This window comes from Nipponia nippon, unplaced genomic scaffold (genome assembly GCF_047370975.1).
Source record: "Nipponia nippon isolate SJK-2023a ecotype South Korea unplaced genomic scaffold, ASM4737097v1 scaffold_3, whole genome shotgun sequence".
Taxonomy (NCBI): domain Eukaryota; kingdom Metazoa; phylum Chordata; class Aves; order Pelecaniformes; family Threskiornithidae; genus Nipponia; species Nipponia nippon.
In genome coordinates this window covers 84097124-84124516 of record NW_028262347.1, presented here as the reverse complement: position 1 = coordinate 84124516, position 27393 = coordinate 84097124, and the positions used below count along the sequence as shown (strand labels likewise).

The 27393-nt window shown below is 48.2% G+C and overlaps 2 protein-coding genes across 2 annotated transcripts in view; one reads left to right on the top strand and one right to left on the bottom strand.

Annotated features, from left to right (window-relative positions):
- The window catches only part of A2M (alpha-2-macroglobulin), a 32747-nt gene extending 9269 nt beyond the window's left edge, over positions 1-23478 (top strand). Inside the window, exons 9-36 of the mRNA XM_087768303.1 lie at positions 867-981; positions 1222-1331; positions 1842-2000; positions 3413-3640; positions 3983-4046; positions 4549-4691; positions 6556-6705; positions 7378-7548; positions 8169-8310; positions 10071-10179; positions 10530-10758; positions 11022-11148; positions 11802-11923; positions 13957-14008; positions 14532-14615; positions 15010-15186; positions 15695-15779; positions 16890-17046; positions 17379-17453; positions 17741-17903; positions 18902-19125; positions 19715-19933; positions 20241-20368; positions 20737-20827; positions 21176-21244; positions 21669-21771; positions 22504-22545; positions 23338-23478. Coding sequence (XP_087624429.1) covers positions 867-981; positions 1222-1331; positions 1842-2000; positions 3413-3640; positions 3983-4046; positions 4549-4691; positions 6556-6705; positions 7378-7548; positions 8169-8310; positions 10071-10179; positions 10530-10758; positions 11022-11148; positions 11802-11923; positions 13957-14008; positions 14532-14615; positions 15010-15186; positions 15695-15779; positions 16890-17046; positions 17379-17453; positions 17741-17903; positions 18902-19125; positions 19715-19933; positions 20241-20368; positions 20737-20827; positions 21176-21244; positions 21669-21771; positions 22504-22545; positions 23338-23363 — 3564 coding nt within the window. The 3' untranslated portion in view covers positions 23364-23478. The remainder of the gene's footprint in view (positions 1-866; positions 982-1221; positions 1332-1841; positions 2001-3412; positions 3641-3982; positions 4047-4548; positions 4692-6555; positions 6706-7377; positions 7549-8168; positions 8311-10070; positions 10180-10529; positions 10759-11021; positions 11149-11801; positions 11924-13956; positions 14009-14531; positions 14616-15009; positions 15187-15694; positions 15780-16889; positions 17047-17378; positions 17454-17740; positions 17904-18901; positions 19126-19714; positions 19934-20240; positions 20369-20736; positions 20828-21175; positions 21245-21668; positions 21772-22503; positions 22546-23337) is intronic.
- Positions 23479-25516: 2038 nt separating this feature from the next.
- The window catches only part of LOC104014589 (alpha-2-macroglobulin-like), a 40001-nt gene continuing 38124 nt past the window's right edge, over positions 25517-27393 (bottom strand). Inside the window, exon 36 of the mRNA XM_087764956.1 lies at positions 25517-26646. Within this exon, the coding sequence (XP_087621082.1) occupies positions 26621-26646 (26 nt within the window). The 3' untranslated portion in view covers positions 25517-26620. The remainder of the gene's footprint in view (positions 26647-27393) is intronic.

Below are 27393 nucleotides of genomic sequence, written 5' to 3'. Positions count from 1 at the left end.
GGGATGGACTAGATGACCTTTAAAGGTCCCTTCCATCCCAAAGCATTCTATGATTCTATGAAAGGAATATGGATTTAGCAGCAGTGGTTAAGACAGACAGAAAAAAAATATCAATTTTTTCACTCTTCAGACTGGCAAGTCTACATGGACAGGGCAGGTGCAACAGTGCTAGCTTAATTGACAGAAGCTGGGGTAATAGCAATTGTGGAACTATGCCAGGACAAGAAAGCAAGAAGAAGACATGCTTATGGTCCTTGGGGTCTGCTACAGTATGATCCCCACAACTGCCTCTGGCACTGCTGTTACCCATGCTAAAAGAAAGTATGAACACTGCAGGGCTACCCTCTGTTCCAGGCATCTCTTCCCTTGTCTGTGGAGACCTGCCTTGTACATGAAGATGCTGAAGAGAGGTGGCAAGCTTTGGAAATACTTTTCCAGATGTCATCTTCTTTCTACATATACACAGGCTTTGGTTTATGTGTCACTCATACGGCTTGTGCATTTTAAGTCAGCAGGTATATTCTAATGTGCCTGATGCCTGGCAAACAATTCCTGTGTGGCATACACTTGAATAATTCCCTATGCTTCTGTATCAAGTGTTTGGAATTTCAAACTTCACACATACATACACAAAAGTCTTCTAGGTTGCAAACTCGTTGCTCTGATGTTGCTGCAAGCACTTCAAAATGCTCCTTGCCAAGTTATTTACGTGCTTTTCCAGTTTTGATAAAAACAACAGAAGGAATGATCAGTGAGGTTATGGGCTTCTCTTCCAGTTCAGAACAACGCACAGCGATGGATTCATTAAGTTGGATAAACATTATATAAATGAGACTACAATGGTCTTGTTTGTTTTCCTCCAACAGACAGACAACTATGGCTGCATTTCTGAAACGGTAAAGACCAAGTTATTCCAGCTCAAGAGAAGTGGATATCAGAATAAGCTCCACGTGGAAGCTAAAATTAAAGAGGAGGAGACAGGTATGAATCATCTGGATCAAAGAGCCATGTAATAAGCCCAGGAGAGACCAGCAGAGGGGCCTGCCAAGTAGGAATGAGGGAGAAAAGCAGACTCTTGCTTTTCTGAAATCCTAAAATTTTCCTGCCTGGAGGCCAGGTGCATCAATAAAATTGCTTGTCCAGCCAAAGGAGGGTTGTCCTGGAGTAAAAGTAATTCTGGTCAGGCAGAGGCAAATGAATTCTTTGTGCTTCTTCCTACAGGAGTGGAGTTGACTGGATCAAGCTTCTCTGAGATCACACCCACCATTAGCAAAATCAGTTTTGAGCATTCAGACTCCTACTACAAACCTGGACTCCCCTTCTTTGGGCAGGTAGGGAAACCACGAGAACGGAATGCCATGAGTGCCAAGTGATCGTGCTACTGAAGCTCCTGGACAGAAAAATGTCTTGCTCTGCAAAGATGCTGGACCTCAGTGCTGCTAATCCCTGTGGGTCTCCTCTCCTCTGCAGGCTCTCAAACGAGGGAACAGCAGCTGAGAGCACAGCCCCCATTCTGCTTACCCCTCTGTCCTTGCAATTCTGCTTCTCCAGTCAAGTAAAATTCTGTTTTTCCAGTCTCCTGTTTAATAGGAGGCCTAAGGGGGGTGAGTGCATGTCACGTCCACTCCTCTGACCCAGAGGTGGAGATAAGAAAGGGCCAAAGAAACAAGATTCAAAAAGTTTGCAGCTCTCCCTGAAAGAGGTAGATGATGCACATGTAAAGTGCAGTAGCAGCTTCCTTGTCTGACATGAGCCCAACATCCTTAGCTTGGTAGTCTACCAGTCTGTTCAGGTGACAGGCATTCCTCTCCTTCTATAATGTGCTGGTTTTGCTCCTCCAGGTGAAACTAGTGGATGGGGCTGGTGCTCCAATCGCCAATGAAACTGTGAGGATTTCTTTAGAAGGAGGCCAGGAAACCAACTACACAACAAATGAAGAGGGCAAGGCACGGTTTGCCCTGAACACTTCCACGGTGTACTTCAATTCTGTTGGAATTAGGGTGAGTCCTGCAGGCAGAGGAGGTGATGAAGTGACCCATGGGGCTGGAAGAGAAGTACGTCTGAAGTTTCTACTATATACGCAAAAGCAGTTAGCTTCTTGTTCCTGGTTGTTTGTGCCAATCTTGACATCAGTGTGGTGGAAACAGCCGTACAACAAACCAGGTTGCCATGTCACAATTGCACTTAGATTGTAAGTATTTGATTTCTGCTTGGCAATAGCAATATAGGGTTAGAAGGAACATCAAGAGATCATAATAGCCCATTCTGCTCCAAGGCATCACCAGCCCTACCTAGACAAATCTGTTTCAAGGATGTGTCTGACTCCCATGGTGGGGTGCTGCTAGTGCTTCGCTGTCTTTTCAATTAAATGATTTCCCAAGTATCTCATCTAAATATCCTTTGTGGTCAGTTAAGGGAATCTGCAGCTCTCAGGGTTTAATTTAGCATTCCGAGTTTCTAAGCTGTCCTCCTAATTTTTTTTTAATTTTTTTTCTTTTTCCTGACATAAAGAGAAAAAGGGTATGAACCATTCACAGAAATTCTCTCCCTGGTGTGTAATTTGTTTATCTGGGAAAAATAAGTGCTGCTGAGCATCCTTTTGTTAGTGGAAAATGCAATATGTGTGTAATATGCACATTTTGTAATATCTCATCCTGGAATAGGGCACATTTGTCTAGAATTATATTTGCTCTTCTTCCTACAATTCTCTTGTCAGAGATTAAAACCATTAAAAATTATCCAGAAGCTACAACTAGGTGCTTGAAGTTTTTGGAATTTTACAGGGTAAAGTAAAGGCAAGAATTCCCAAGTATAGTGAGAAAGATAAGGAAATAAGGCACATGAAATGCTGAAGTAGCACCCATCTAAATGTAAAATATCTTCCACTTGCTCTCATTTTTAAGAAGACCCGGACTCTCTCAGCTCCTAAACTTCTAAACAATTTAGGTTTTGAATTCTCAGGTGGAGACTTTTCCTCCTTTTCCATAGCATCCTTAGCTTGAGCTTGACACTAGTAATCTCTGAACTGAACAGCACTATCCCTTCTCCGGCACCAATAATGAGAAGAAAAATGAAAACCAGGTTCTCTTCTCTTTAAGCTAACAGGATATTAGAGAGGGCAAGATATTAGGGTAAAGAGCCCTTGAGGTGATTCTGATAGTAAACAAACAACTGATATGATTCAGCTTGTTTGAGACAAACTCCAGCTTCTCTGGGAGTGAGACCATTCCCAACGATTTGCTAAGGATACCACCACCCTGTCTTGCATCTTCCAAACTCAGGGGGTTTTTTAATAGACTACCTTGTTGTTTAAATACAAAAAATACCAAACTTTTAATACTAGGTCATGAATTTGGCTCCAGTTCAGCCACCTGTGTTTGAGGATCTATGTGTGTATTTTCTCCTTTTTCAGGCAATTCATAAAGCACAGCCCTACTGCTATGAGCGCTCCTGGGTTTTTCCACGTTATGACAAAGGCCATCTCCAACTAAAGCGCTTTTACTCTCCTAGTAATAGCTTCCTCAAAATTGAGCCCAAGTCTGAGACACTTAGCTGTGGCTCCTCCACAGAGGTCCGCGTGCACTATATCCTTACTCCAAAGGCCATAGGAGAACAGAAGAAAATCGTCTTTTACTACCTGGTAAGTTTGCACCTGCCATACAGTGAGGTTGTCAACTGGTAGTTGTAGCGGGGCTGGAGATGGAAATTGTGGTTTGTAGCAGCAGGCTTTAAACATTTTCCCATCATCCTTCATATGTTCTTTTCCCACAAAAAGGAGGGTCTGTCTTAGGAGCAGAATAGTAAGGATATCCTAGTGCCCCCTGGGTGAGCACTGGGATTCTGCTACAGGGAGGCACAGAGCAGCTGAGCAGGGTTGCAAGCAGCAGACATACCGCTCAGTTGCTCTCCTCTCAGGTTCCCCCTCTTTAAGGCTTGGCTCATGCATAACCTCAACCACAGCAAGGTTTCTCCTTCCATTCAGGTAATGGCCAAGGGAATCATTAAGCAAGCGGGCACCCACATTCTGGATTTGGACCAGGAAAGCGGTGAGTTTCTGTCCCCTGCCAAATTGTCACTGTCTTGGGAGGCTAGGCAACTGTGGCAGACATACATTATGTGCTTCCATATAAATGCAGGGATCCACATCTCCATGTCCTCTGAGCTATGGGAAAAGTTTGAGCTTTCTTTTCTCTACCTTTATTTAGGCTTTGCACAGATTTGCTCTAATTCCCTGTGCCAGCTGTCTTTCTTCTGATACTGCATTTCTGGGGCTCCAGTGCTCCTAGGGGACACAGACTGATGGTCTGTTTTTAGAAGCTGAACCAAAATTCCCCATGATTATGCACTAGAAAACAGGACTTGAAACAGGCCTTTTCAGTCAGACAGCGAGACTTATGCATCTCTGTGAGCACCAATTCATCCCACTTGGAGGCCTGGAGTTTCATCATGGCTCAGATGAAGTTCAGCATGAAGTCAAACCTAGAATTTTGGCTGCTCCAAGAGCAGGTTTCCTGTACCTTAACTTTTTGCTCATGTTTTGTTTGCTAGCCAATGGAGTCTTCTTGCTACAGCTGCCTATACAAGCTGATGTTGCTCCAGTGGCCGAAGTGCTTGTCTACACCACTGCCCCCAGCAGGGAGGTGATTGCTGATTCAACCAAGTTCAATGTAGAAAAGTGTTTCAGCAATAAGGTAAGTGTCCACTTCTTGCAGGAGCAGCCATCAGACTGCAGCGTGGCCAAGCTCATTTATTTAGATTTAGCCTGGCTAAGCTCATTTATTTAGGTTTACTAACACTGGACAAGACACCTATCAATTGTTCTAGCTAGCTTCACTGCTTACTGGTTTGTGCTAGCTTGGAGGAGATCAGCTGTTGGAAAAAAAGGTGCTAGCAGGGACTACACTGATAAGACCCTTCTTAGCAACTAGTCGCAGCCACTGATTTCACAGATAGTCCTGGGTAAGAAAAAGGGAGGACGCAAGTCTTATGTCATACTGCAACCCATGTATTTCACTCCATTTCCTACAAACTCATTCCAGCTTGTGTGATCACAGAGCAAAAATAAAACACATGTGGCCCCAGTCCAGTGGGCGAAGATAATACTTGTCAGATCTTTCAACTCCTGTACGTCTTATCCTGTCATTTTAATTTCTGTTGTATGTAAATGGAGATAAACCTTGCCTGAACCTCCTGAGCAATGCACAGCAGTGCTTCAGTAGCAACAGTGAGACTGAAAGAGTTCAGAAAAATAAAGCATTCTTTCTGTGAGCATGTGGACCATTGCTCTCTTATAGCCCCACATATTTCTTATGCAGAAGAGCAAATTGATGTATAAGCAGCCCTAAGAAAAGAACAACCTCAAAAATTCCTGTCAGGACTTCACAATAGTAGACAGGACACTGATAAAGGCAGTCCCTTGTCCTGCTAAAACCCAAGCTAAATGAGTTCTTGAGACTGGTGTCACTGCGAGCTTGGTCATCTGAATTTTGTTCATATATTAAAGGTCATACTATGCACTGCATTAAAGTCTGGGTGCAAGCCAAGTGTGAAGTGATTTACATGCTTAGATACTGCTTTCCTCTCTGAAAGCATCCTGAATTCAAAGCTGTTGTCAGACCGGATAGGACAGACTTTGGGCTATTTCTATGTTCGACAGATTTTCTAGTAGCAAGCTTGCTACAGCCCTTGTTCTGCCATTTCCTAAAGAATATTGTTTTTGCAGTCTCAAGATTATGAGTCCACCCTGGGAGAGGTGGGGGGGGGTCAGCAGAAGGCATGCTGAGGTCTGGTTGGGACATGAGGGAGACTGGCAGCTGATGACGCTTTCATCAGGCAACATGTTTACTCTGAGGATGCTTTGATCATTGCATGTTGGGGGAGGGTTTGTACTGATGAGGAGAGGGAAGATTTATGCAAGTCAGCCATCTTATTACAAAATCATGTGAGATGGTGATGACAGCAACTTCTGCTGGCTAGAACTTCCAGGGCAGATGTTGGTAGGGGCTTGTTAGAGTTGTGAGTTAGGTTTTGGGGAAGGCACATAAATCTGGCAGGCCTCAGCCAACAGACTAGTTTTTCAGAATCATTACTAGCCAGTAGATATTGCAATATTGCTCCGGGGCATCACTGCTTCTCGTGTTACCAAATAATCTGCTAAGCAAGGTCTTTGCAAGCCTGTTTTCTCTCCACATACAATATCTGGGTGCAGTACAGAGGCTGGACCTGGTTCAAGACCACACCCAGCTGCCCGAACAGATTTAGCCACTATGTGGGATTATCTCATCACATTCACAGTGGCCATAAAACCCAAAACTGCCTTAAAAGTTTTATGAGCAATTGTGATGCTGGAACTTGCCCAGAACCGTTACTGCTGATTCCTCTGGCACTGCAGGAAGCAAACCCAGCTCTGCAGTAGCACAGAGGGAGTGTGTGTGTTTGTGCATGTGTATGTGGGCTTTGTAAGGTTGGAACTGATGCACTCAACTGAAGGGAAATGCACTCAACTCTGCCTGCAAGGGTAGAGCATCTGTGACGTAGCTTTTCCTGTGGCTACAGGTGGACTTGAGCTTCTCTCCTTCTGAAGCCCTGCCTTCTTCTGATGCTCACTTGCTGTTCAGAGCCTCCCCGAACTCCCTCTGCGCTGTCCGTGCTGTGGACAAGAGCGTTCTCCTCATGAAGCCCGAAGCTGACCTGTCACCCAGCTCTGTAAGTGCTTAGCCTGTGGAGCAACTCGGAGCCTGGTCAGAGCAAGTGCAGCCCAGTGCTGGGGTGGAAACAGTGAACAGTCCCTCCTGTCAGTGCTGACACAGGAAAGCTGCTGTGTGCTGTTTCTCATCTTCCTTCAGTGGGCAAAAAGATGAGAACTGGGCAGCAGCTGTTTCTTAGGGGTTTTGTGTGACTGTAGGGATGGCAATTAGGAAGCTCTTTTAAGGTGACTGGTTCTCATGGCCAGAGCCAAACACTGTTTTGAGTTTGATGATGATTTTTCAGTTATTCTCTCCAGCCATGGATTAATTTTCTTGGAGTAGTGTCTGGAAGCGTCAGAGAGTTTATTCCCCTCATGACAAGCAGCAAACAACAATCCTTGAGTAAGGACAAAGGACTGCAGATGGTCTGCCCAGTGTCATTTTTTTATATATCTGAGAGCCATAATAACCAGAGTAACATGCTGTCCATAACAAAAGAGGCACTACCTCCAAATTTGGATCTCTTTTTTGTCTCCCAAATTCCCATTGCTCCTGCCACAGGGAGGACCATGGCAATGTGAATGTGTGTGCAGGTGATGTGACTGTTATGGTGCTTGCATCCAGCTCCCTCAGTTGTGTTTTGTGACAGTGAACACTGAAAATGCCAAACACCCTGGCTCTTTCTGCCTAGGTGTATAGCTTGCTGCCAGTGAAGGAATTGCATGACTATCACTATGGTGCAGAAATGACTTTGGAGGAGCCCCTGGAGAATTGCATCCCCGTGAAGAAGATAGTTGTGGATGGGATCACCTATTCTCCAGTAGTGGAGACGAACGAAGAGGATGCTTACAGCATCCTAAAGGTATAGCCCTCTTGCATAGTTAGGGAGTGGAGTGAGAGAAGGACTGAGAATGTTTAAGCCTTCTGTGGCATGATGCAACATAACAAGGGAAGAGTTTGTGAATCTGAATGACCTGACACTAATTTTTATCCAGAGTTCAGTAAGAGTCAAAACTTCACCCATCTTGCCAGCTTTTCTCCCAACTTGGTGGAAAAGGGATCAGTCGCAAAGTTTTCTTCTTAGAGGAAAAGCTTTGAGGTTGACTTGAAATGAGGTTCTAACAGGAGGTAAATAATCCTGTGCCATTACAGTTACCCCAAATAAAGTCCTCGAGCTGCATCATAGCCACAGACATTTCCTTCCAAAGAGAAAACTCTATATCTACTCCCTGGCTCATCCTGACCCCTAGGCTGGAATTGGACTGGAACCAGTGCCCTAGAGACAGAGGGAATCTATACTTTGCCCTCTCTGAGCCACCCAGGCACCCAGACCCAGGGTTGGGGGGTTCACCTCAAGGTCCAATCCACAGACAGTAACAGCTTCTCCTTTTGAGGCAGTAAAATACCAATGTCAGGTCTGCTGTGTAAACTTCAACAGGACTCAGTAACAAAAAAACCATGTTGGATTTCTCTCCCCCATAGGAAATGGGATTAAAGGTTTTCACAAATACCAAGGTGAGAAAACCTTGGTATTGCAACACTGAGATTTACGTGCCTCCAGCAGCCCACCTTGCATCAAGTTCAGCCATGCCTGGAGCATCTGTGCATGCAATGAGGACAAGTGGTAAAGGAACTGGGTCTTGTTATTACCGCTGTTCTGAACAGAGATCCTGTCTGTATTTTGCGGTGAATACTCAAACAAGAGCTGGGGTTGTGGATTGAACCCTTGGAAGTAGTACTGATGTAGTGGGTTCACAGATGTCAGCTTCTGCATGAGCGTGGGGCATATCTCTCTTGCTGGGTTGTGAAGGTCTACAGACAAGCTTTGATAACTCCACATTAGAAGTCAACAGAACCACGTAGTTTTCAAAGACTCTGGCAGAGCAGAGGATATTATTCTGCTGCTAAATTCTCTGTTCACTAAGCTTTTGCACTAGACTTCTTTTCCTAGATATCACTTAAGGGTTTTCCAATACCATCTTCAGTCTGCCCTCATTGACTCACTTGGTTTTATGCATGGTCAAAACCAGATGAAGTGGATGAGAAAATTTTCAGTGACCAGTTGGTAGACTTTGGAGGCTTAGAATGGTAAGATGTGAGTGGCACAAGTCCAGTCTGAAATGAACCCACCCTATTTCTAGGGGCTATCTCAACTCTTACACTGCAGCTGTTTGGGAGACAGAAGTGGCCATGTCATCATCCTTAGTCTGATATTAAGGGAAATACCTGGAAAATCTAGGTTATTCTAGCTGGATAACTAATTCAGAGAGTTTTCCCTTGGTACGAGAACCTGTGCTTTTGTACATATCCAGTTTTAAGATAATTTCAACTTCTGACACAGGTTGCTAAGATGCATGATAGATGCTTTTTAATTTTTTTAAACTGAAATAGGCAGCAGTAAGAAGACTCAAATACCGTGATAGACAATACAAGCAAGCCACTGTCACTTTTGCTAGGAGCTATGTGATACAGCTCTGATAGCATCTTTCATTCCTGCCCTGAGACCTTCTCAGACTTTGGAGGTGCCTGTTGCACAGATAGTATGGACACTTGCTAGCTACAGATTTTTATCTAAATGTAGAAATTAATTTAGCCAAAGTAAAAATGACAAAACTAGAATTTAGTTCAGAACTTTTCTTCTGTATCTGTTTGGGTGGATTTCTCTTTTCTTTTGTCAAAGCCAAGCAAACCAATTGTCCCATCCTGCCCCCCCACCCCGCTTCTTTGTTTCCCAGCTGTTCAAAACCAAGTCAAACAAATGCTTATTTTTTACCAAATTTCATCCCAAACTCAGAATATTTTCTTGGGAATAATTTTTACATGTGAAAATTTTGTTTTAGTCAAAAAGTCTATTTTTTCTATTTTTATTCTCCCAAATTCCAGCTGCATGTTTTAGTTTGACCATCTCCAGCCTAGTTCTTTAGGGGGCTGTAGATTTGGCAAGGAGGTGGTTTTCTGAGTCATAATGACCCTACAAAAACCACTGCAACAGAGGGATGTTCCATTGCTAGCTGACCTGATAGGATAGAGAAGGATGTCATGTTAATACTGGGCCTGAAAGGGAAAAGGCTGCTTGCGCAGAAGGCCATAAATAGCTCTCATCCTTGTTTTAACCTTGTAATGTGTTGCCCCATAAACTTAGAGGTTTGATGGAGATGAGCGGGAAACACTGGAAGGCTAGCTCTTGCTAATAATTCCTGACCCTGAAACTTCACTGCTGTTGGTACCAGTGCTCACTACAGCCACAGCAAACATCTGCTGCCAGCAAGGCTTCTGATTGTCACGTAGATTGCTGCTTTCTCAGACCAAAACATGATGCTGATGTAGGTCTTGCTTGTTTGGAATTATCATCAGTTGATATCTTTTCCATCTGATCACATTCAGGCTTTGAGGAAAATAGACTTTATGCCATGTTAAGCACTCCTGAAGAGCTGACAGAGACAGTCCGAAAGTATTTCCCAGAAACTTGGATTTGGAGTTTAGTATCTATAAGGTGAGCGCACCTTGGGTTAGTTCCTTCCTTTTTAATAAAACTGGTTTTATAAGGTTAAAACATGAATCCCCACATGTTTGCCAAGCCTTTTCAATGCCAAAAAGTCCTTCATTGTTTGCAGAGATCACTTGGCAATCCTCTGAGATGGAACTATCTTCAGCTGTGGTTAGGTTTGTCAAAGGAGTGGTTGTGGGTCTGGAAGAAGATGTGAGGTGGCCCTACAGTAACAAACATACTGTGCCCCATCATTCACACAGGCAGTACTGCTCAGTAGGCTGAAAGGGGTACAGATGGTCACCAAAATGCCATAAAAAATCACCCCTCTGTCCTTGCTCTCTGTGCTTCACCAGCTCTGAGGGAAATGCTGATCTAGACGTGACCATCCCTGACACCATCACCGAGTGGAAAGCCAATGCGTTCTGTACTTCGGCAGACACGGGCTTTGGCCTGTCCCCAACAGTGTCCCTCAGAGCCTTCCAGCCCTTCTTTGTAGAGCTCACACTGCCCTACTCTGTGGTGCGTGGTGAGTCCTTCACACTGAAAGCCACTGTTTTCAACTACCTGACGGCCTGCATCAGGGTAAGGAAGGTTTAAATCCTTCTCTCTACTTGTTTACCTTCATGTGCACCTCTTACCTTCACCTAGCTTTCTTATCTCTGAGTAGCCCTAGACTCTTCACCCCTGAAATTCTTGTTATGTCTCCTATATACTCCAAATGCAGAACCCACAACTCCAGCTCCCTACTCCTTTGCTACTGAAGAAATAGCTGTTGCTATGGCTTCCTAGCTCCCTGTCTCTCATGATAACCCTTCCTTGATTACACCTCTCTCTACAACTGGCAGGTCAGTGTGACTCTGGCTCAGTCTGCTCATTTCCTGGCTACTCTGGTGGAAAAGGAGGAAGAATCTCATTGTCTCTGCGAGAACGGGAGGAAAACCGTGGCTTGGCTGGTGACTCCCAAATCTCTAGGTAAACATCTCAGGGTGCAAACTGCAGGGAGGGTTTCTCTGTGCTGTTCTCCCCATTCAGTATTGGGTGTTAGAACAACACAGTTTCCTGGGAAGCACTGCAGCTGAGTGTTTGTCTCATCTGGGGTTATTTGGAAGGCAAAGGCTGGCGGACTCAGGGTGTCCAAGGCTCTGTCTGGCACCACATGCAGTACCATCAAGCCTTACTGCCCTTGGACAACAACTTCTGAAGCCAGAGACATCGCTGGCCAGCAGGGATGCTCTGTCAGCTCCATCCCTCCCAGAGATCAGATGACTGCCCCATGGGATCTTCATACTTTGTTTTCACTGTTACATGCTGTGGTAGCAGCTGTGGTGTGCATGCTGGGTAGCAGTGTGCTGAACAGCAGTGGGGCTGGTGAGTCCCTCCACTGTGGTGTCCTATGTTCTGGAAAAGAGTCACCAAAATAGAGTCACCTTTCAATGGCAGTGCAGCTCATCTGCTCCAGGATGGATTCTGGTATAGATAGCTATGTTCCTGTGGGAAAGAAGCAGGGCCCAGGTGTCATGGGAAATCCCCACCCACAGGCCTGTAGGTTGAAACTCCTGGAAGTGGCAGTGACTCTCATTACCTGACACTGCCCAGTGGGGCTGGCTGACCCCTGTTTCCTCCAGGGCAAGTGGAGTTCTCCGTGAGCACTGAGGCCCTGCAGAACCAGCAGCCCTGCGGGAATGCCATCGTGGAGACCCCTGAGAAAGGGCGGAAGGACACGGTCATCAGACAGCTGCTGGTGGAGGTATGTGGGCTGTGGGAAGGGGAGGACTGAGCTTTCCCACAGGCTAGAGCATACGCTGTGGTGCAATTTGACAGGATGCTAGATAACCCTTCCTTGATTACACCTCTCTCTACAACTGGCAGGTCAGTGTGACTCTGGCTCAGTCTGCTCATTTCCTGGCTACTCTGGTGGAAAAGGAGGAATCTTTCCCATGAAAGGTTGGACCAGATGATCTTTTGAGGTCCCTTCTAACCTGGGCTGGTCTATGATTCTATGATTCTATGACATCACTACGCAGCATAGCAATATGATGGTCTTACATCATCTTTATACTTTGGCAGGGCTGCATAAAGACTGCAGCTTAATAATGATGTGCAATGTGTCTCCCAGTACTCTGAACTTTCCCTGTCCCCTACTGTAGCAGGATTCCTACTCCAATCCATCCTTCCCTTTATCTCCTACCTGTCACCTCCTATTTCAATACATCCTCTTTACAGCCTCTCTCCTCCTTTTGAGACACCCCCAGTAAGTTTTACAGTCAGCACATGCTGCCTCTCTGCTAGTTGAGTGGCCAAGCAAACTGCCTCTTAAGCTGAGTGTTATGCAGTTCTGGTTTGCTACCATAGTCTGGCACCAGGATGAAGGTGGGGGATTCAGAAGGACCTACAGGAATTCAATGCCTGTAGAGAAGTCCCCTCAAAACTCCAGATATTGTAAAAGTCTATGAAAACGTGTTAAAATTTTACAGCTTATCCATTTCCTGTGGCAAGAAAATTCGCTGATGCAATGTGGTACAGAAGGAAATATTATGTAGCAATATTGCATACCCTTTATAGGAAAATGCTAGTTTATTACACTGAGTGTGGTAATCTGGCAGGTAGATTCTATGTTCTTAGCTATTCTCTGTATCATAAAACCCCCTAATGTTTGCCTACTGTGTTGTATGGTATCAGTAGTGTCACCAGATATTACAGTGTACAATATCTTCCCTTTCTATTATCAACAGACACAATTTTTTTTCCCTAAAGCATCTGCAGCGTTATGATAAATAGCACTGCAGACATCTCTTCAGGACAGCCCTCTAGAGCAACTGTGAGCTTTTGCTAACGAAAGCACTTGCTGTAATGCTGCAGTCCTCTTGTTACAAGGATGTTAAGTGTCTCTCTCTGTGTATAATAGTTGTGATAGTCCTGCAGTGTGTCCCTTTCCTTTTCCTGTCCTTCCTCCACGTACAACAACAATCACTTAGGATCATGTTTCTTTTACTTGCTTAAATTATTATTTCAGAGTTCTGTATTTCAGGGAGTGTTTGTGACTGTCTCTCCTCCAATTTACTCACTTTTCACATATCTCTCTGTCCTTGTTGAGGACTCCTCTGTCTGTATCATAGAATCATAGAATGTCCTGAGTTGGAAGGGACCCTCCTTGGATCATCGAGTCCAACTCCTGTCCCTGCATAGGACAACCCCAAAATTCACATCATATGTCTGAGGGTGTTGTCCAAATGCTTCTTGAATATTGTCAGGCTTGGTGCCGTGACTACCTCCCTGGGGAGCTTGTTCCAGTGCTCCACCACCCTCTGGGTGAAGAACCTTTTCCTAATGTCCAACCTAAACCTCCCCTGGCACATATTCCTGCCATTCCCTTGGGTGCTATCATTGATCGCCAGGGAGAAGAGATCAGCACCTGCCCCTCCTCCTTCCCTTGTGAGGAAGCTGTAGCCCGCAATGAGGTCTCCCCTCAGTCTCCTTTTCTCCAGGCTGAACAGACCAAGTGACTTCAGCCGCTCCTCGTACGGCTTCCCCTCTAAACCCTTCACCATCTTTGTGGCTCTCCTCTGGACACTCTCTAGTAGCTTCGTGTCCTTTTTGTACTGTGGTGCCCAAAACTGCACACAGTGCTCAAGATGAGGCCGCACCAATGCAGAGTAGAGCGGGACAATCACCTCCCTCAACCGGCTGGCAATACAGTGCTTGATGCACCCCAGGACACAGTTGGCCCTTCCTGTCTCACTAACTTCTCACCTCTCTTGTTTTCCTTCAATCCCACCCAAGCCTGAAGGAGTTGAGAAGGAAACAGCCCAGAACTCTGTGCTCTGTGTAAAAGGTAAAGCCCTCTCTCCCCACCATCTCCATTTGTTCCTGTGTGGTTTGATGGGTGGGATGTGCCTGGAGGACGAAGATAGTGCTGCCTCTATCATATTCCAGATAGGCTGATATTTTTAGGCAATCAAAACATACCCCAGCAGTTGGGAGCCTGAGACGTAGGACAGAAGAAAGCCCTAGAGAATGGACCATCCTGCCTAAGCATCAGGGTATGACCTAGGACAGATTTAGCATGACTGTTTGCATCCCTGTTCTCTTGTGTGCTGGCATTGGAGTTACAAGCACTGTCTCCTGTTTTCTAGCATGCCCAGGAAAAAGCTGTAGAGACGCGCTCTACAGTGCCTAACAGTGGCTGGGGGTGGTTTCATGCAGAGATTGCCTTATAGCCAGGGAAAAACGACGTGACTGAAGTCAGGGCATTCCTAATAGGAAGTGTTCCTGTTGTTTCACTGAGGCCCGCTCCCCTTCTGTTAGCCATTTATTGGGACTGCACTGAAGCTGTTTGGGTCTTGTTTCTCTCTCAGGAGTGCCTGTGAAAGAGAAGTTTTCCCTGTTGCTACCCTCAAATGTGGTACAAGACTCAGGCAGAGCATATTTCTCAGTGCTGGGTGAGTGAGAAGCCTGGGAGAAGAACCATGTGCTGTTTCTGCCCCTCTGTGTTGGCCTCCTACCTCACAGCTTTTTCTCCTGGTTTCCAGCACACCTCACTCCTGTCTTTCATCCCTTCTGTCTCAAGCACTTTCCCTTCCAGTTGTGCTCTTCCTTTTCACCTTTCTGCATGTCCTTTTGTTCAGGGTTCTCTGCCAGTGCCTTAATCTTTCTCTCATTTCCCTCTTTTCCTTTTCTCTGCTGTTCTGTGTTTCATTCCAGGATCTTTATCAATCCAGACTTTCTTTTGCTCTTCTCTCTCATCTCCTGCTTCTCTCGTTCAGTAGCTCCCTCTGATTCTGATAGCCAGCCCTGAGTGTTGTTAGTATCCCTCTGATATCTCCTGCTCCCCAGGTGACATCATGGGCACTGCCATGCAGAACCTGCAACAGCTCCTCCAGATGCCGTTCGGCTGTGGGGAGCAGAACATGGTCCTGTTTGCCCCCAACATCTACGTCCTGGACTATCTGAACAAGACAGGGCAGTTGAGTGAGGAGGTCAAATCCAAGGCCATCGGATACTTAGTGAGCGGTGAGCTGGGACATGGCTTTTGCTTCTGCACTGGCTTTTTTCCAGATCCTGCCTGGGGTGGTTCTGTCAAATGTTGGCTAGATGTGGAAAGAGAGCTTCTCTCATGCACAGGTGGTCTCTGCTGTATGCCTGATAAGTCCCTTCACTGCTTTTTCCTTTATTATTTTCTGTTGTGTAAGCATTAGGGTACCTGATCATTGCACCCACTTTTCTCTGCTCCCTAACTGGGCTTCAATGCAGTGCAGAGTTGTCAGGTGACCTGCTACAGTGACTTGTCCATTGTCATTAATATGTCCTGCCTTCCTTCTGAAGAAAGGCAGGTGTCACTTCTCCTCATGCAGTACAAGCAGTGCATGGAGGTGGGGATGTACCAGTACTTCTTATTGACTAGGATAGGACTGACCTACTCCTCTCTCCTTTGCCTTTGCTGATGCAGATGTTTTTCTGTTCCCCCATCCCTCAGCAGACTTTCTCTGGCATCTGATCTTGCTTAAACTCTCCGTTGCAGGTTATCAGAGGCAGCTGAACTACAAGCACCCAGATGGCTCTTACAGTACCTTTGGACCACGTTATGGCCAACCGGGGAACACCTGGTGAGATTTCAATGTCACCTATGCCTCCCCTATATGCTCCTCTTTCTCACCTACACATTTAAATATATGCTGCATGACAGTAAATAGGAAATGCTGTTGTAGACCAGAAGGCTTTCCAGAGTTGGTGTGGTCCCTGTGCTGCCTCCTACTTAATGAAATAGGCTGCATCAGCCAGTTACGTAGCTGAAGCACCTCCTCCCACCAGCAGCTCTGAGGACCATGACAGGCAAGAAGGAAATGGAGATAAATTGGGGAAGAAGGGAGCAGGGATTTCACATCATCTGCTGAGAAGGCTGCTGGGAAAGGTGTTTCCACATAAGTGGAAAGGATGGTAATCCAAGAGCAGTGCTGTATGGTTTTTTTTCAAGAGTGTTTGTGTCTTACTAAGCAAAGACAGCATGGCGGAGCTTGTGTGTTGCCAGTGTGACTTACTGCAAAGTTTTGAGTTGCTCCAGCATATCATTGCCATGCATTTTCAACTTTAGGTAGGGGTAAGAATGGATGATTTCATCACCTTTGGTTTGCTTTGAGTTTCTGAAACAATACTTGGCTCTTGACAGCATGTTGGCTTCTCACCACATGCCTGCTCCTTCTCCATAACTGCTTGTAACAGCTCTAGCAAAAACTCTTTTAACATGTTCTTTACTTTAAAACTCTGGGGAGTTCTGAGAAACCCATGAGGCATGGATTTCTAGTGCAAGAGTCCTGCCAGCAGACCATGAGCTAGCAGGGATTTAATTATTCTTCCCTTTCATTTTGAGTATTACTGTTATGCAGATGTTGAGCTAATTGGCATGCAATTTCCTACTTTTTCCAAAAAGATTTTTTTAAGATACAGATCAACAATCACTGTCCTTCAAACTGCAGCCTCAAAACAAAGGGATCACAGGGTTTTATGAGCCAAAAGAGGGACAAGAAATCAAGGTGGAAAGCATTTTTTTGACAGATTTTCTAAGGTGAAGGTATAATATACATGTGGTCTGACTAATTGGCTCACAGTTCCCCAGGCCTTCTTGCCTTTCTGCAGACGCATGATGTATACATGGGCCTTGTCACCCGAGATGGACAACAGGCCTGCTCAGGCCCTTTGACTGCTCTTTCCCCTTTCAGGCTTACAGCCTTTGTCCTCAAGTCCTTTGCCCAGGCTCGGCCTTACATCTTCATAGATGAGAAGCACCTCCAGGATGCTTTGGTCTGGCTGTCCTACAAACAGAAGGAGAACGGCTGTTTCCGCAGTTCTGGGACACTCCTGAACAATGCTATGAAGGTAACATGTCTGCCTGGTTGTTTTTTTGTGAGGCTAGAACTTGACCATAGGTCAGACAGGTCCAGTTTAGCTTCTTGAACATACCGGCAGATGGGAAATTCCCATGTCAATGGCAAGAACTAGGGATCCAGAGGCCATTCCCTATGATCGCCACAAAAGGAAGGAGAATGAAGGCTAAACTGTGCTTTATAAGTGGTATTGATTCCTCTACATCAGCTGCAAGGGGGAGGAGGCAAGCTAATGCAGGGCAAAGTATTCCCACTAGAGTGGGAGAAAAGACTGAAGATAGGAAGCTAGGTGGGGTCAGCATCTACCTTTGTGTTTCCCTGCAGGGTGGAGTGGACAACGAGGTCTCGCTGACGGCCTACATCACTATCGCATTGCTGGAGATTCCTCTGCCTGTAACTGTATGTGGCTGCACCCCAACTTGAGTCAGTTACATTGTGTCAGTCTATGATGACACAGTACTGCCCAGAATTTGCTCCAGATTGGAAAAAGGATGTGGTTGTTGAGCCCTGTGATATAAGAACTATGTGCTGTCAGTTTTGGCATTTCTGGAACACATTGTACCCTACTTGTTCCTAGATCTCATTCTGGCAGACCCCTCCTCAAAGTTCAGTGGAATGATGTGTCATTAGAAAGGCAAAAACCTCATTTCTCCCCAGCCTTCTAATCACTGGTTATCTCTCCCCAGCACTCAGTGGTGCGTAACGCTCTATTCTGCCTGGAGACAGCAGCAGAGAAAGAAAACCACGTGTACACCAAGGCACTGATGGCGTACGCCTTCGCCCTGGCAGGGAAGGAGGACAAGCGGAAGGCATTGCTTGGCTCCCTTGGAAAGGAAGCCGTGAGAAAGGGTGAGCGCTCCTGGTGGGACATCTCTTTCTTCCAGCCCACTGGCCTTGCATCTTCCCTTGATAAAGTGGCTTGTATTGGTGGGGCAATGGCTGCAGGAAATGGCTTCTGTGGGTGGGGAAAGGTGGAGGGAGAGGAAAAACTGGTGCAAAGGGGTTGCGTTGTTGAGAACTCCCTCTCACTGCCCAGTCCTACTTCTCCGCTCCCAGGGAGTTCATCAGGAAGCACCGGGCACCATCCCCATCCGTGCTGAACTAAAGGGTAGCTCTGCTAGCGTCTCTCCTCAGGCCGCTCCTCTTGCCACACCAGGCACTGCTTAGCAAAGACTTAGCAATGTTTATGGCCGCTCCTTCCTTCCAGTGCACGTGCTCAACATTCAAGAAAGCTGACCTTGCACAGCACAAGGGACAATAAATCAGAGAAGAGCTGCGTGTGCTGAGAGAGAAAACGAGCATACAGGTCATTTCGGAGGCCATAGCATAAGCTCTGAGTCTTCCAGGAAATCACGTAACGACTTGGAAGCATTCTGGTCAAGTCAGGCCGGACAGTGGGCTTGCCCACGCATTGGGGAGCAGGGCTGTGAAGGAAATATCCCCAGCACCTTTTGCCTTTTCCACCTGCAGGTGACTCTCAAGCCCTGCTCACAGTCGTTGGGGCATTTTGCCTCACAGAGCTTGTCACTGCCCAACCCTGGCATCTCTACCCAACAAGGCAAGTAGTGCCAGCCTGGTGCTCGGCTGGTGCTCGAGCCCAGTAATGCCTCCATGCATCTGGAGTCTAGGACAAAGTGGTATCCAGGCCCAAGGACTGAGCCTCGGCAGCCCCAGAGGAGATGCAGCAACAAAGAGTTGTCTGACCCTTCCCATTTCACCCTGCATGACAGATGCGTCCTGGAGGCTCTGTCCTCCCAACTGGACCAGCAGCAGATCAAGAACTGCCTTTCAGTGACTACTAATAATTGCTTGTTGTCTTGTCTCCACGCTCCCTGCCTCCTGTGAAGATGGGTCCGTTCATTGGCAGCGGCCTGGGAAAGAGCCAGAGGTTGATCTCCCGTACTATCGCTACCGAGCTCCCTCTGCTGAAGTGGAGATGACGGCCTACGTGCTCCTTGCTCACCTCACCACGCAGCCGGCACCTTCCCAGGAGGAGCTGTCATTTGCGTCTCTTATTGCAAAGTGGATCAGCGGTCAGCAGAATCCCAACGGAGGCTTCTCCTCCACCCAGGTGAGCTGCTTCCCTCCCGTGACCTCACCCATCCACGTCAGAAGATGGGAAGTGTCAGAGACCCCGGTGGGAGCACAGTAGGGTTCACCAGGGCAGGGGCTGTACCCCTGCAGTATATCCCTGCAGTACCTACCACGGTTGCCAAGTGCCCAAGAGGCTGGAGGCTAGTATGTCAGGTAGTGCCTCTGGGAATGACTGATATTGTGGTTAATGACCTGGTTTTCTTCACACAGTGGGGCAGAACGGTAGGGACACAAGGGACGTGTGTCTGTGCCACTGGAGAGGGCTCCCACTGCAATTTGTTTGTGCGTATGAAGTTGCTGCTTCACCCTGTGGCAAGCGAGTGCAGGCTGCGCGGAGCTCCGTGCCAGGGAGCTCAGGGAACATGCAACTGCTGTGCAGAGGACACAGGAAGGGAATGGAAACGTGCAAAAGCTGCTCTTTCCCTCTCCCCTTTGCACTTAAAACTGGAGAAAGTGGAGAATGGAGGGGAGGATGCCTGGCGACAGCAAAGGGCAGGCTGGGGGCGGGGGCAGGCTGTGCAAAGGCCGACTGTATTCCCCTGGGTGCCGGCACCCATCTCTTTCAGGACACAGTGGTGGCTCTCCAAGCCCTGTCCCTGTACGGAGCTGCCACCTATGCCAAGAGCGGAGCAGCTTCTAAAGTGAGCCTGCGATCTGGAGGGGACTTCCAGCAAGACTTCCAAGTGGATCCCACAAACCGGCTGCTGCTCCAGCGCGTGCCCCTGCCCCAGGTGCCAGGGGAGTACAGCACAGAGGTGTCTGGCGAAGGATGCGTCTACCTGCAGGTGAGGGTGATGGGGCCAGGACGCATCCTGGGAGGAGAGCCCCTGGCCAGGTGGGAGCCAGGGAGAGGGCAGAAGGGACAGGGGAGAGGGGAGGAGTGGGAGGGAAGGCTCTGGGAGCGGGAAGAGGAGAAGCAGAGTAGAGGTGTGTGGAGGAGAAAGAGTGGGAGGGAAGGAGGGAAGGATCCGCAACGTGGACGAGCTGAGAGAATGGGAGTGGTGGGGAGGCAGGACGGGGACAGGATGGTCTCTCTCACGTGCTCAGCACACACGCACCCGTGCTCACACAGAACTGCTGGCTCTCCCCTAGACAAGCCTGAGGTACAACGTGCAGCCCACGCAGGAGGATGCACCCTTCATGCTCCATGTCTACACGATCCCAGAGACATGTGAGGACTCCAAGGCTCACAAGGTCTTTGACGTAGGCGTAAATGTCAGGTGAGCCTGCGTTTGGGTCTGAGCCTTCCTGAGAAGCCACGGGAGCTGGAGGAGGTCTGGCGGTCCAGGGTGAGCCAGTCTGGAAGCCCTGGAGGGGCAGGGCATGCCTGGAAAAGTGGGTAGGAAGCAGCTGCGCTGGGACGAGAGGCTGTGGAGGAAGGACATGTCCTGCAGTGGTGAAGCCGTGTGGGCAGCCCAGGGCTGGGCTAGCGAGAAGCTGCATAGGTGACTGGGAGGCCCTGGCATAGCTGGAGAAGAAAGTGCTGGACTGCCAGTACGTGGTGGGGTGCCAAGTGTTATGGAAAAAGGTGGAAGTGCCCCCAGCTTTGACTTGAGGTGCGCTGAATCCTTGTTGTTTGGTTCCTTAGTTACACTGGGGAGCGCAATGGCTCCAACATGGTGATTGTTGATGTGAAGATGCTGTCAGGATTCATCCCCGTGAAGTCCTCCGTGAGGAAGGTAGGAGCCTGTTCTTCAAACAAGCTACATCCAGCTTCTTATCTTTAAGACACCTTCCAAGCTTCTGTAGCAAGTGAAGGAATGTATTTTCATTGAGTTGTTTCATCACTGTGCTTGGACAACTGCTTAGTCTCCACTGGAGCCAGGTTGTATTTCATCAGCCGGGCTGGCAAAGGGAAGGCCTGGGGACCATGGTATCATGCACACCAAGGAGGCAGTTCCATGCTGCAGACTTGGTTCCCCGAGTACCCCAGTGTTTCATCCACCGTACCTCCCATCCATAGGGCTGTGTAAGGGGCACAGGGAGACCACCCTCAACGCAGTAACATCTTGGTCTTCTTTCTTCAGCTGGAAAGCCGCCCTGTTATTGAGCGAACAGAGTTGAGTACCAACCATGTGCTGGTGTATCTGGAAAAGGTGAGCATCCGTCTGCGGTGATGATGGGTCAGAAACGCAGGCATTAGGACATATGGCCACATAGGGCAAAAGATCTGGGACTCAAAACCACCACGGCTCTGAGAAGAACAGGACTGAATCCCATACTGACTTTTGCCGACCTTTCAGACTTACTCGGACTTCCCTCCCAGCCCCCAGCAGGGTTTCCCTGCGCCCCACTCCCAGATCGGGCCCCGGCCTCCCCACCAGCCAGAGCCTCCCCCAGCGTCGGGAAAGGCCCCAGGGTTTCCCCTTGCCCCTCGGCCAGGCCCGCAGCCCCGCACCCACCAGGGCCCGGGCACGGGTGGCGGGGGAGAGCGAGGGAGCCTGCGGGCAGCGCCGAGGCACGGCGGAGCCCGGGGCAGCACCGGGCCGCCCCTCAGCCTCCACCGCTTCCCTTCCCCAGCTGAGCAGCCAGACCCTCAGCTTCTCCTTCACGGTGGAGCGGGACGTCCCGGTGCAGGGCCTGAAGCCCGCTCAGGTCAAGGTCTACGACTACTACGAGACAGGTGAGTGCGGGGCTGGGGGGCCGGGGGAGCGAGGGCGGGCGGCGGGAGGCGGCACGGCCGCGGGAGCTGCGGGGAGCCGCGGCTGCCCCTGGCCTGGGCCGCCGCCCGCCCCCGCGCCGCCTGAGCTCCCTGAGCGCAGCGGGGCCGGGGGCGCCGGAGGGAGGCCGCCACCCTGCCCTCCTCCCCCCGCGCCTGCCCGGGCAGGCCGCAGGGGACAACGCGGGGAGCTCTGGGCAGAGGGGAGGGCGCGGCGCTCCCCGCACGGCTGCCCCTCACGCCGCAGCTGCTCTGCAGCCGCCCTCCCCTGAGCGAGACGGCGGAGGAGGCCACCGCCCCGGCCGGCCCTGCCTCCCCGGGGAAGCCCCGGCTTCCCGGCAGCTCTGACGCTCCCTCGGCCTCTGCTGCCCCGGCTGCGGCGCCGGGCTGGCAGCGCCGCAGCCATCCCCCGCCCCAGGGGCGGGCAGAGGGTGCCCGAGCAGCCCCCGGGCACGCGGGGGTGGGGACGGGCTGGGGCCGCCGGTGCCCGGCGGCTCCGCCTCGCCGCTGCGGCCTCTGGACGGGGCCGGGACGGCGGCTGCCTGCCACCCAACTGGGATCTCTGGGGGAGAGGCGGCGATGGCGGCAGCGGGCTGCTGTGCGGCCTGGCAGAAGTGTCTCTCTGGCACCCGTCCCTCTGCCAGGAGGGCTGGGGGCTCTGACAGCCCGCTCGCTCCCTTCCCTTCTCTTTTCCAGATGAGTTTGCCACACAGGAGTACAGCGCTCCCTGCACCGCAGGTAGGGTGCACAGGAACAACTGAGATGTTCCAGCATGGGCTATTGCAGGTTGTCCTGAATGAGAGTCTTTGCAGACCTGGGTTTCCCCAGCCCGGGCACACTCTCAGCATTTATCTTCATTGTGCCTATTGCAGTCTCTAGGCTTTCCTCAGTACAGAGAGGAAAAGCAATGCTGCCACCCCGTGTCCTGTGTAAAACCAGATACAGCTTTCATTTTGGTTCCCTGAGTATGGCAATGCCAGTGTTACTGCCTTCATTCACACAGATGCGTTTGTCTTTTCCTTTGTGTGTGTGTCACATTGTACAAATAAGATTGAAATCTCCCTTGGGACTGACCACAACACTCAGCCTTTGCGTCTCTGCCCTTTTCAGGGCCTCATTTGCCATGCTGCAGACACGGAAGGGTACTGAGGAATTGTCTCCCAAATGTCTTGGTGAAATTTTGACATTATTCACGTGTCTTTGGTGGGGACATTTCAGACTCTGCCCTGGGTTATTTTTTCCCTTCCTCTGGGAAATCCAGATGCTGAGAGAGAATGTGTACTGGGGTAATTCATGTATCTCCAGGATATCTCTTCATCCTCTCCCCTCTCTGTAGCATGGATAACTTGAACGTGTCCAGCCATTCCCATTCTGTTATCTGTCTGCAACTGGGCGTTTTTAGGTGCAGCAGTTTCCCAGATTTTAACAGGGCTTGAACTCACATAGCCACCAGAACACAGAGAAGGTGTCCAGGGCTCTGGACACCGCTTCACCAGGATACTTATCTCACTCTCCTTTTCCCACCTCCAGCCAAGGCTGAACAGGGAAATGCTTGAAGAGCACATCTTGTCTGAGCCTTACTGGATCAACTCGTGTATCTCTGCCCCTAGAAGATCTTCTCGTTGAGGGGGCCTATTGAAATGGTAGAGGACACTTCAACACCAAAAAGGAAGTAACACTATAAATAAATTGTCTTGATACTCATCAGATGCCTCTGGCCTTATTTTTTGTTACTGCATCTTGTCTCTCCTCCCATATATAGCTCAGACTGTGTAATGGCCCAAGATTTAAATCCAGAGCCATCCACGGCAAGGCGGTGTTTGGCAGCTCCTCAGGAATACCACGAGGCAAATGGCTTTTGGCAGTGGGGAGGTTCGCCTCCATACGTGCCAGTTCTCCAGAAGGAGAAGAAATCCTATGTGATCCATTATGTACTGGAAGCTTGGCTCCCTGCCTCTAAGTGTGTGTTTTCTGCAAGATAATCCTTGGACATAAACCTGTGATCACATATCACCTTTGATCCTACCGTGAAATCACTGCTATGAGGGGGGAGGACGGTGTGAACCTGTCCATTCACAGGCAGGCCAGACAGAAGTGAAGGGAAAACCTGTGGACTTTCCCATTCTGGCAGTGAAGACGTTGTCTGCTTGTTTCCTAACGGTTGAAGTGAAATTAGAGAGGGATTGGGAACTTAACAGTGTTATTAGTAGGAATTTAAACCAAGAACCACCTTATGAGCCAAACCCTTGCGTTTTTCATGAGAACTTTATCCTCTTCCCCTCAGTGGAGGCCTGTAGGTCTGTTTGGGGTTTTTTGAGTAATTCTAATACAGGGTTTTTTTCTCCCTCACAACTAGGCTTACAGTGCTCCAGCAGAATTCAGAGGGAAGGCCCTGGATTCCCATCTGATAGCCTGGGTTAAACTTTTTGCATGTCGATTTTCCAAATGATCACATTCTCTCTAGTCCAGGTCTCTCCCAGGGATGCAGAGGCAATCAGCCTTAGTTCAGTAGCCCATATGACCCTCTGTGTATTGTATTTACGTGGTTCTGTGTGCAGAGGTGCCTTTCACCCTGCCAACATAAGCTTAAGCAAACACACCTTTCAGAGTCCCTCACGCAGCTTCTTTCATTTATACAGACCCAGGTTGTCAAAAATGTAAGTCATCGATGCAGCAAAGAACTTCTACTTGTTTCAGTGATGCTGAAGCTCTGCGTTGTCATCATCCACATGGGTGTCTCAAGACCCTCTTTCCCCTTCCTGAGCTAGAATTCCTCACTGTGTGAGGAAAGCAGTTTGCTCTGGCCTCTTTTATAGCTGTCCCCCTGCTACGGGGTCATGACTGACCGTACTGGAGAGACCCAGTCCCAGCTGAGACCATTAGTTAAGGGCAAGTAGGTTCAAAAGGACCAGGTCTGCAAACTTGTGCATACAGACACAGGTCTGCAAATACAGACCCTCCTTTACAGCTGGCTGTAGATGGATGGCAACAGCTCCTTAATTTTAATTTTCTTTTTGGTGAGTACTCTGCCGTGATTATGGTTTTGAATCTTTTCTGCTTCAAATGAAACAAAGTGACCATCATGATAATTTAATTTAGAAGTCTGTAAAATCTCTGGAGTATGTTCCATTCACAAAAATTTGGATAATGGCTTTCTATCATGGAAAGAGTTAACACTATGTTTTGCTGCCACTCGGTTTTAAATTAGACAACACGTAACTGCTGCCCATGGGCAGCCACATCACTTGTCATTTGTGGCCCATATCTGTAAAGCAGTTTAACATCTCTCTGCTTGACTAGGCTGTGAATCGCCAAAGTTACATACTTGCAGGTCCTCCATGGCATAGCACGTAGGAAACTTTAGCAAGGCTACCTTAAGGAAGTACAGGAATGTCTGAACATAGAATTTCTGTCCCCATGGAGCAAGGACTGCATGCTTCAAAGGCAAATCACAATGGTCTAAAATCAAAACAATTTCACACAGCAACCAACAACTATGTTGCTTTGGGATAGTAATTGCCTCATGGTAGGAAATTAGATGGTTTTACTGTTTCTAAATCAAAACAAAATGCAATTAGTATTCATGCTTGATTAGAAATTTTGCTCAGCTTTCACTGAAGCCAGTTAATTCCATAGACTTGTCTGAATATGAGGTGTCAAAAAGGTCTTGAGTGAGTAAACACCAAACACCACAGGAGACAAAGTGACATAATATTAGTATCTAGCAAAATAGATGAAGAACTTTATTTGTTCTCAATAACACTGTTTGGATAGGGACACTAAAAAAAATGGGATGGAACAACTAGCTGTGCGTACTTTGGATACACAATAAGCCATGATACCTAACAGTAAATTTCATGAGAATAAACAGTCACATAAGATCTTTCTGCCATTCAAAAGTTAAAACCAGAAATTAATGGCACGAAACCAAGAAAAGGGGAGCGTTCTGGGAGATATTTAAGAGGATTATGGACAGATTCACCAAAGCAACTCTATGATTTAAATAAATGTGCCATTTAAACTAGACTTAGGTAAGTAGGTTACTGGCAAATGCCATTAGCTTCTCCTTGGGAATCTCCCAGAAGCAGCAGGCACAAGATATGGAAGTTTCCACAAGAAGGCCCAAGCTTCAACTGGAGAACAGGCCACTGTAAGTTAGCAGCTGAAGGCATAATGCATGCACACATCCCTGCTGCCCCCCCATGCACACTCTAATCTTACAGAAGGGCAGACTGTGTATCTCCTCCAACTCTTCTACACAGAAGAAACAGTCCTGGAAGGGGTGTCTACGGGGCACATCGCAGAGGCTGAATTTCATGTAACATTAGCTGATTATCCAAGCTGCCTACCGGTGGGAGACACGGATAGGCACCTGCAGAGACCAGTTCAATCAAGCTTATGGTTTCTAAGCCAGGGGAGAGAAATTGTTCTCAGAAAGTACCTGTCCTTCTCTGTTGATCTCAGGTGACAAGTTCAGAGTACATAAAACTGAGAGGGCTACATTAGAAAGGCTGACCCCAACTTAAATCATTCCGTCCTCACTTGTCAGCCTTATTGCCCTGCACAGAGGCATGGCTGGATGGGATGCTCTTCAACTTAAGAAGCCAGGGAGATTAAAGCTGTGACTGGAGGCTGAGCAGGAAGAAACAGAATTGGGAATACACTGTTCCAAAATTATTGGTGAGTACAGCTAATTTATTTGTAACGTTCATTTCCCATTCCTTGCAGACACTATTCATCTGTCACTCCATCCTCTCCATAGATGGTGGTGGTGGTAGTGAGGCGGGTGGGTTCCAGCAACTGGGAGTATTCTTCATGCATTGCCCTGGTCTACTTCCTCTGCAAGGATGAAAGAAGATGGGAGGGTACAGGAGTTAGAGAGGTATGCCAGTTCCCCCTCTCAGGCTGAGAGACAGAGAGAGCAAGATGTGGGTTTGGGAAGCCAGGTTGTGTGTGAAGCACAGTACAGGAGAGTGAATTGCTGTTTGACCAGGGTTAAGGGTCATCCATAGCACTCAGCACTCATGCCACCTTCAAAGCAATGTGAGGTTGAGAGAAGGCTGAGACTCTTTCTGACCCACTGGGAGAGATAAGCAGAATGGAATTTGTCACAACTGGGATGGACACAGGAGCACAGTGCAAACAGGCAGCAAGGATGTTCACTGCAGCAATGAGACATGCTCTTAAACTGTATTTATTTCTCTGCAGAGAGTGGAAGGAATGTGCTGCACCAGTGGACAGCACTGTTCAGAGCAGGGAAGGCAGACTTCTGCTTTGCAACTGAGATCTGCCTTTTACTCAGTGCAGAGCACCTTTGAACACCTAGACCAGAAGATGGACCTCTTAACTAGCAATTTCCCATCATCTTTTCCAAGGAGGATAAAATTGCTGTCTTTTAGTGCACATGAGGAAGAGCAGCCTAAAATCTAAAGCCTCCCCCCTAGTCTCACACTGGACAGCCAGACCACACCAACATAACCTTTGGAAATGTTTTACTGTCCACTCCGTGTCTGTCTTAGGACTTATGCACCTTTTTTCCATGAAGGGAGGCTGTAGGCCCAGAATCAGCATAACACAGATGCACCT